The sequence below is a fragment of the Montipora foliosa genome, chromosome 6 (genome assembly GCF_036669935.1).
Source record: "Montipora foliosa isolate CH-2021 chromosome 6, ASM3666993v2, whole genome shotgun sequence".
Classification (NCBI taxonomy): domain Eukaryota; kingdom Metazoa; phylum Cnidaria; class Anthozoa; order Scleractinia; family Acroporidae; genus Montipora; species Montipora foliosa.
The window spans coordinates 2,293,250-2,302,816 of NC_090874.1; the positions used below are offsets into that span (position 1 = coordinate 2,293,250).

Below are 9,567 nucleotides of genomic sequence, written 5' to 3' on the forward strand. Positions count from 1 at the left end.
TCTCCCGTGTTTGGCCCTATTCCGATGAAAATTATTTGAAATGTATTATTGCTGTGTGGTTATTTCAAAGACGACACCTGAAATTGCATGGTCAGTTGGTGTGAAAGTGGACCGCGCGGTCATGGAAACAACAGATGAAAATAACCATCTCTGCACGGACGCGATCTAAAAATAGATTCAAATAATTATCATAGGGCACAAGGATTCGCTTTCATACCTCATACTCTCTAGGTTTTTTTCTTTTCCATATTGAAGGATTTGACATATGCTCTGTTCACACAAATGCCTTTTCGAAGACCTCCGTTTTCTGCTTCTTGAAAACGCTTAAAGAACGTTTTACGTCTACTTTACAAAACCACCCAAACGAAAAGAAGATATCCGTTATCGTCACCAAGCTTTACTTGACCTTATATCCTTTCTATATACTTCACATGCTTGAACTGAGTCCAAGCTACTATGAGGTGCGATATAAATTATCATGCAAGTTCACCCCAAAGTTCACCGATAATTTTTCGAAAGCTCTTTGTGAATATTTTGTTCTCTTTCAAACTGGTCACGTCATATATGAAACTTGTTTGAAAATATAAAACTTGTCACGCCATATATAAAACGTGTTGCAATAAAATTTCTCACGCCATATATAAAACTTGTTGCAATAAAACTTCTCACTCCATATATAAAATATAACTTGTCACATACGCCTATTGGAACCCAGTACCGCGCCAAAGGGCGAGAACGAGGCGATGAACTTGAGTTTCCGGGATTAGCAAAATGGTCTCTCACAGAGACCTCGTTGAGACTATCAAGTCTTGTTGATGGTCTTAGAGACCAAAACAGAGTGGAAAGGCAAAGAGGTGATCAAAAGGACCTAAATGAGTCACTGCCTCGATTACTAGAACAAAGTGAGGCAATCACCGTCGGCAACCTTACGCGAAGTCGTCATTTCAACAGCTCTGCGTCACTGATGGCCTTACTGCCAGCAACCCGGAACGATTGGCTACAAGTAGAACAATGAAACTGGGCCTCAGTGATTGAGATCTGATCTATGCTATACGGAAGCAGAAGCCCACTAGACCTCGACCTAAGTTCATTGAATATCGTAGTATGAAGGGCTTCGACAATCATCGTTTCCTTGCTGATGTTGGTAAAATCCCCTGGAATACTTCCCTGCAGGATAACCCGTGAGATCTCCTCTGCAATTCACCACACTTCAAGCTCTTTTCAGACCGCGTCAAACCACCTCTGGAGTAATAATTATAACAGAGATGAAGTTGTTGGGTTTAACTATAGTTCATTTTCACTGTCACGCAACAAAAAAATTAAAATCGAAATCGTTCAATGAAATAAGCCAAAAACTTGGAATGCTGTAGGAGACAAATTCATAAATAACCTCACCAATTCTCAGGTCTGTGCACTACAGCTTTTCTGAGTTACCCAGGGTGGAATCCCATATGAAAAGGACGGGGGGTGCTCGTCGCAAATTTTGAAAAGGACTCCTAAGAGGTACCAAGATCCTGTCTGGGAGGCAGTGTGGCCCAGTGGTTAGGGCGCTTGCCTTGAGATCCGGAGATCCAGGGTTCAAGACCCGCTCTGACCACTCGTTGAGTTTGTTCCAGGTAGTCCCTGGTTCAACTTCCCAGCTTCACTTGTAAATAGCCAACTGGTTTGCCTCAGGCCAGTTGGGATTCTTAACAGTTGTTGTTGTTCTGTTCCGTCGTTTCGTTGTGTTTCATTGGCCCTGAAAAGCCCCTATGGGGAGCGGTCAATTAAGTATGTATGAAATTTGTTTCACCCCTAAGAGGTACCAAATCATGGGTTTTAACTAGACAAAATTAAAAAATAGTTAATTGTTAAATGTCTCCAGTGTCTTAATTTTTCAGCTCAATACCCCAAGGTATCCTAGGTACCACTAAAGCTCCCGCTGTGGACCGTTTGAGGGTGAACACCCTAAGAGGTACCACCAAAACCGCTTTTTTTTAACCCCTTAATGGTACGACGAGCACCCCCGTCCTTTTTGTGAAGAAGCCCCCTCCCCTCCCCCCCCCCCCCGCCCCACCGAGCTGAGTTATTTGCCGAAGCGTGCGGTACTGGGTTCCAATAGGCGTATTGCGTGTCAAGTATTTTATATATGGTGTGAGAAGTTTTATTGCGACAAGTTTTATATATGGCGTGACAAGTTTTATGGGAACAACTTTTACTTAAGGCATGATAAGTTTTATATTTTCAAACATGTTTTGTATACGGCGTGACAAGTTTTATATTTTGTATAAGCTAAGATGTTATATTTAAGGAGAAATAAGTTTTATACATTTGATGGTAAATTTTACAGATGACTAGAAATATTTTTGATACAAACGGCATTCCATATCGGTTCATCGAACTGAACACGTGGTTATGTCAGTTCAAATGACAATATCAGGAACACTGTTTGATCTACTTTGCTCAACTTTTCGTGAAATTGCAAGTCCCTGTCGTGTTTATCATTATTTAATATTGTGCATGGGTAATGAATAAGGTTTTTGAATAATAATAATTATAATTATCGCATCCACTCGTTTCACGAAGACCTTCCGATTTTAATGAGAAGTAAAGTATGCTGAGATCCATTAATTTCTTTACCTAAACTAACTCATGCAGTATAACCTCGGCAACCATTAGTATTTTTTTCAATATTGTACAAATATCTCCGTTATTATTTTCAGCACGTGGTACCAGTTTACATTAAGACACTTTCGATGTACATTAAAATCTTGTTGAGGAGTGGATACTTTTGCTTAAACTTTACTTATTTTTGTTGAGATTAGCACCAAATTGCCATGTTACAGCAGGTTCGGACTTAAATCAACCAACATGTATCGACTTGTATCTGTAAGTTTCATTTTGCGGCATAATCGCTACAATTAAAATATGGGCTATCATGGCTAACAACTTCCTTGATGTTTCTCATTAATGTTGCCTTCTTTACTAAAAATTGACTTACTGATGATTTATATTTGCCAAGTGTTGTCAGGGTAAAACGTTTGGGAATAGAACACTTATAATAAATACAAATAAATAACGGGTATCATTTATATTGCGCATTTCCACGTGGATATACTCAAACGCGCTTCACTGCAACGAAGATCAGAGAAAAGAATATTTCGAAGCAAACATTACATGATAAGAACCCCAACTGGCAGGACATCACTAGCTGGCAAAGTATATTCAAAATTAATGAGGGTGAAACCTTTAAAACATCCTGCACACTGCGCCACAATAACTTTTTAAAGGTCAGAAGAAAATTTAAAGTTAGCGGGAATTTTAATGCAAGGCGGCAAGAAAACTTAGAAGTCTACCTTCGAATTTGATGAAAACTAGGAAACGTCATCGTTAGTCAGCCACAGGGCAAGCTAAGATTCGTCTCGCTGCCAATACTTGTAATTTAAAAATATTTGACGTCATCTCGGTTAATGCCAAAGGCGTTGTTTCAGCTGGTCAATGGAAGTTGGTTTGCGGTCAGCTTTAAACAAAAACATCTTATCTTGTCTGGGTTAAAATTCTGAATTTTCTTGGTCACGTTTTGACAGTTACGTCTCTTTCTTTGCAAAAAAATATTGTAAAAGGTAGAAATTTCAAGTGAAGCCTTTCTCTGTCAGCCCTCGTGTCGCCATTTACAGCATACGTGCTTTGTAGAAATAAGGTCCTCAAGGTTCCGCGGGATTGTTAGGATATTGGTCCAAAATGGCTGTGAGATAACGAACTTCGATGAAAATGAGAAGGATTCTAGGTTTTAAATTCATACGTCAACGGGGCAAAATTATGCTAATTTGAGTACCTTTTGGCTAGTTTAGTTTGCATCTTAGCAATTATTCATACGATACACCTAAGAACCGCGAGGTTATTCAATATTTGTCTGGCGAGAAAAAGTAGGAAAGTTTGATCTTCAAAACAGCTTTTAAACTCGCATATTTTTATAAACCAGTTCAACCACATTTGCAAATATGTTATTTTGCCTTGTTAAGAGTTCCAGCTCATGTTGAAATACGAAAACGTTTTTGAAAGAGAATGGATTTATGCAAGAATTGTGATTTAATTTGTTGTTTATGGCTCTTTGGTACTCGGTGTATTTGCAAAACGTTATCCTAGTCGCATGAGAAATCTTAAATGTCAGTGTGAAGCGGGGTTAAATTGACCAACCCAGTCTATCTGCTGGTGAAAGCGTGGCGTGTTCGGTCTGTTCAGATCATTATCATCTTCAAAGAGAAAACGATTGAACTTGTACGGAAGTGGACGTCTTTAGTTTTCGCTACTTTTGCGCTTTCGGTATTGAGAGAAATAAGGAAACAGAGTTTTCTTTTCTTCATATATTGCGAAATCAAGCTTTAGTGTTATGGACGATTTTTATGGCCGGCCGCCTGGCTCCTTTAATCCTTAGGGTTGTTCAAACAGGTTTTCCATTTTTTTATGTATTCTTACGGCCCGATAATACATGATGGTCGGTGTTATTTCGAAACAGGTATCTCCTTACTTTTTACTGAAAATTAAATGTTGGGAGAATAATTCTAGCTGTGTTTTTTAGATTATCTATGGCCAATAAAGAATATTTATTATGATAAATGTGTTGACATTTTTCGACAATTGGGATTATTGACTTCCACATACTCAAATGTAGCACGAGTAAATTTCGCGTGTGCAAACAGTAACTTCTTTTCTTCTGCGTCACCGTGAATTGAAATTAAGACTTCCCGCGTGAGGTAAAGCGAGTGCTATCTTTTCGTGTTTTGTCTACCTACTTAGTTCCACCGGGCAATTCCATTCTGGTATCCTTTCAAGCATGTCGCCTTGCTCCCTGGTTTAATGATGGGCTTGAGCACGAGGAAATGTGAAAGAAGACAACTTGAAACTTTAAAAGTATTGAAAATACAAATTTGAGTTTATTTTTCTTGAAGTCACAAACGTATTTTGGCGGTCAAAATAAACCATGAGATACTTGAAGAACACTAAAACATGCAGTAAGTAGCTAAGAAAATGTAATATCTGAAAGTAAACGAGTGCAGAGGTTCGCTTGGTACATTACCTCTTTTACTACTCTGATAACAAGAAACCATGTTATACATCGCATAAAAAACGACTGGAACAACCGGAAGCCTTAAGGCTCAACCCTGGCTGCATGGTTTAATCTAGAACTGCACTGTCGGAGGTTGTTGGCGATATCCAAGGAAGGTAAGAGGTGTAATGGGGCTGTCTGATTTCTTTGGTTTGGCAGGAAGGTGACCAGAATTGAGCTGATATCAGTAATCGGCAAGTTGACTCGTAAGAATAACAAGGAACAGCTGGATTTTCCACGAGGGAAGCTGAATATGAAGTTGTCGCCTGGTACCCAGTTGGCCATGAAAAAGTTGGACTTTGTGACAACTTGTGCCTGGAAAAATCTCCACGACTGAATTCGGCTACGAACGATGGATGGATCCTCCAGTTGCAGCCCTTCTTGTTAGAAGCTACTTCACCGCGTACAAAACAGTCGTGTAGGGACAGATTGTGTCGGACCGTGTTTTTCCAACGAACCCTGTTCTCAATAAATTCAGGAAAGTGTTCCTCGATAAAACTGTAGATATCGCTCAGAGGAAGTCTTTGCCGTGGCGAGCTGAGGATAGCAAGCGAAATTGCAGCTACATAGGACAAAGACGAAGAATTTCGCTTCCGTTTCTGCCTTTCGCTTTCTACTCCTCTTTGTGGTCTAAAGTTCAAAGCCAATGCTGCTCGCCCTTTCTCCATTTTGTTTGGTTGAGATTCACTAGAAAGATGATTGCCCCTTACTGGACTAAACAGAAGCAGTTTAAGACTGATGTCTGGCCGGGTTCCAGCCTCAGTATGCAATTTATGCGATTAGTTGACAGCACCTATTGTATTTCCTTGTTGACCCATTAGCGAGGTGCTTAGTTTCAAATAATATTCTCTCCATAACAACCCTCACTTGTTTTTTAATGGGGCATTTTGAACACCTGGGACAAGTCATGGAGAAAGGACTATTGAGTAGAGCTTCATGAGGCTTAAAGTAGATGGTCTATACAACAATTCCGAAGACATTTACCGACTTTTTTTTTTTCAAAATCACTTTTTCCGTATAGGATATCAAAGCTTAATAATGAATGTTTCCTTCCTTGTCTTCCTTGTTATGGCTCCAGTGTGCACACGTGCTGTCGTCAAATTGATTATTAAAACTTCCGCTATGTTATTAAGATGCACTATATTTTATTAATTAAAGTCGTTCAAACCTGCAACAAATCACTTGTCAGCAAATTCTGAATATGGCCCCCTTTACTGAATAGTTATTTTGGTTAATTCATTTCACCGGTTGCTCAGCCTGCAGAAAATCTCATTTGTTCCCATGTTAATTGCACTCAATGGGGTAACGCATCCAGTTACCAGGTGGGCTCTTGCAGCTTCGATCATTTCGTAGTGTCATGCTTTGAAAGTGATCGCCTTGCTTTTGTTGTCCAAGGGTCGAATAGCACCATTTACCGAATAAATACCCAACCGGTGAATAAATGCTATCAAAACTGATTGACTCATCTCCCTTGAAGAAATCTCTATCCACTCTTCGAACCACCGGGCCTGCAAAATAAGTATGGAATAAGTTTCAAGATTCATATCGGGCGGTGGCGTTAGGCTAAAATCGTATTGTTGCACGAGATGTCATCCCACTGTCTCTTTGTGAGAGACCCGGCTCGATCGCAGAAAACCCCAAATTCCTTGATTGTATTCACGTGGTAAGACGGCCGTGATGTTGGTGCCAAAACAATAGAAAAACGTTGCTTACAAGTGCTACTATGACCAAAAATCAATTCTACTTTTTCTTTATATTTCAAAACTATGTTAACTGAACACTAAGTGACCGAAGTTTTAAGCCTTCATTTTAAAAAGATACCTGTTTATTTTGAGTGAAATTTTCCTAATTAATGGTCAGCCATTACTAACTTTAAAAATCTTTAAAAATTCAATGCGTGTGCAAACGCCTAAATTTTGCATGTGTTTTGCATGTACAATAAGCTGCGTTTATACGCTGCAATTTTAAGCCAGTGAGTCTTTGAAGTCATCTTATCCTCGATCCTACCCTTTGAGGTCCAATCGGTCAGTCTTGATCGTGAATAATGGCGGACCGTGAAATCCAAAACTTGCACTCAAAGCAAACAGCCTTTGGATAAAATTCGAAGCTCAAAATTTTGCCAGTCAGGTGTCAAGCAAACATTCTTTCACTAGAATCTGAAAGAAAAAGGGAAGTGCACTTTTTGATCATAGTAGCACTTAAAGTTTTGCATAAGAATAAAGTCAAATTCCCAAATGACTTCACGTGCAATCAAAGAATAAGAAACAATGATACAAACATTGCTATGATTTTTAGCAGTTATTTTTAATGCAATTGCCACATTTTTTCTTACACAGTTTTTCAAACTGTTTCGATTCTTGTAAGTTTTATTCATGAAATTCGTTTTCTGGACCATCAGATCGAGACGTAACCCGAAGAATAAGCTCATCGTTATGCAATCGAGGAATGATTTCCGTACAGGTCCCTACTTCATTATGCATGCAGAATAAATTAATTATTCATTCGCGCTATTGTTTTGTAGAACAATACGTATACCCAAGAGAACCGAATATATACATGGGTAATTTGTACTTACGGGATGAATAAAAACGGATCTCATTTGTTCTCTCCCTCCCTCTCTCTCTTCTTTCCCTTCATCGCCCACACCGTTACTCGTTTTTGTCCCAGCTTTCCCCTTTCTATCCCTTCGTCTTGTTCTTATTTCCAGATCCCGCTCGGCTTTTTTTGCCATTTTATCCCATGATATGTCACTCTCAGCTTGCCTTGAATTCCGACCTACTGTAAACCTCTGGATTACTTGTCCCTGTTCTTTACCACTGAACTAACGTGTCAAGTTGCTAATTCACACCTTGAAAATGATATTTATTTTGAATTCTGGCTGACTATTTACATAACAATGATACGTAATTATATACACGTGCCGCGCCGAGCACCTACAATCGAACTTACACTTGTAGGTTACCGTTAAGAGATCCCTGTTTTACTACTCTTGAAACAACCCATCCCTTTAATAATGCTAACCGTAACCCTAATCACGACTAAAGGCACTGTTTAGGCTTAAGGTTAGTCCCTGTGATAGTTTTAGGTTTTCCAGTATTGCTGTGAACTGTGACCTGCTTTTCCTTCATGCCCCGTGCGTGCGGCACACTTACAAGTTCACTGCGTGGAAGAGTATACCACGCTTAAAGTCTGATTGGTGCATCTTTCATGGGAAACTTTCATGCACGAGTTCATTGCAATTAAAATCGTTTCATATTTCCCTTCTTTTGAAGCAAACTTGTGTCTTCGTAATATTCAAGATGGCTACCGAAGTCAAAGGGTCACAGCAATGGGAGATTTGAACATTTGGAAGTTGTCCCTGCTTTATAGCCTTTCCAGAGTTGTGCATAGAGTGGTGCAAAGAAAACAATTTACTTTCGTCTTCTGTGTCCAAAACCTGTGTGAAAACGCAGTCAGTTGGCAAAGACAAAGTGCCGCATCGGGAGATGGATCTGTTTCGCGATGCTCAAGAAAAAACGGCAATGGATAGCCTTCAATCCGCCAGAACACATATTAATTTTCTGACCGTAAACTTTCCTTGAAAAAATATTAGCCCTAGCTACCTGTGGCCGGAAAGTTTACAACTGCCTACAAGACAAGGGCTAAGATCATCTCACCTCAGTGAACCATCGCCTAAACTTCGTCGACCCAGACAAACGAGCCCGCAGCAGGGCATTGAAAAGACATGATGGGGAGTGAAACGAAGTATGCCTCGTAGGGAAACATCCATGGATCTCTACCAAAGCTATTTACTTGGAAGTATCATTGAGCATATTGCCGATCTCTACAAAGAGCGATAAATCGCAAAATCCCTCTAAATGCACCGTTCGTGATCCTAAATACAGGAAAGGAAGAAAATATACAGTTTGCAGTGTCTCGGCGAATTTTAAGCAGACTGGAAGAACAATTTCACGATAAAAAGAGCAGGTAGCCATTATATTTCTTATGACAGAACTTTTATTTGGTTTGTTTGTTATATTTGCGAATCTGAACCCTATTACAACGATTGCTTGAAACTCCACTTCTTGCGCTCATTCTAAAACTGAAAAATGGGTAAAATTGCAGGAAAAGTGCCGAAATTGCAGGAAAAACTGTTCGATTTTCCGTATTTCAGACAGAAGTTCGACCGACTTTTTTTAAGTCCATATAGACTTAGAAAAAAAACCTCTAAAAAGAAAGAACAAAGCGCCACAGTCCCAAAGGACGTCTATTGTTTTCGCTATTGTTTTCTCGAAACAAAGGAGTGTATGCATAATGAAGTAGGGACCTGTGCGGAAATCTTGCCGCAATCGATAACAAGCAAATTCGATTATTTTGTGTCAACAAGTCAAAATCTGCATTTGACAACATTTTCTGAAGGCGTCATACAATGATGAACATTATTTATACCAGGAGCCCATCTGGAGCGTGCAACTTCCATACAGCGTCTGTGAAACGGCGTT

General features: G+C 39.5%; 1 protein-coding gene across 1 annotated transcript; it reads right to left on the reverse strand.

Moving 5' to 3' along the window:
• Nucleotides 1-5,154: 5,154 nt before the first annotated feature.
• LOC138004944 (forkhead box protein L1-like) lies at nt 5,155-5,754 on the reverse strand. The gene has a single exon (XM_068851238.1). It carries the CDS (start codon nt 5,752-5,754, stop codon nt 5,155-5,157), a length of 600 nt encoding a protein of 199 aa, XP_068707339.1.
• Between the last annotated feature and the right edge of the window lie 3,813 nt (nt 5,755-9,567).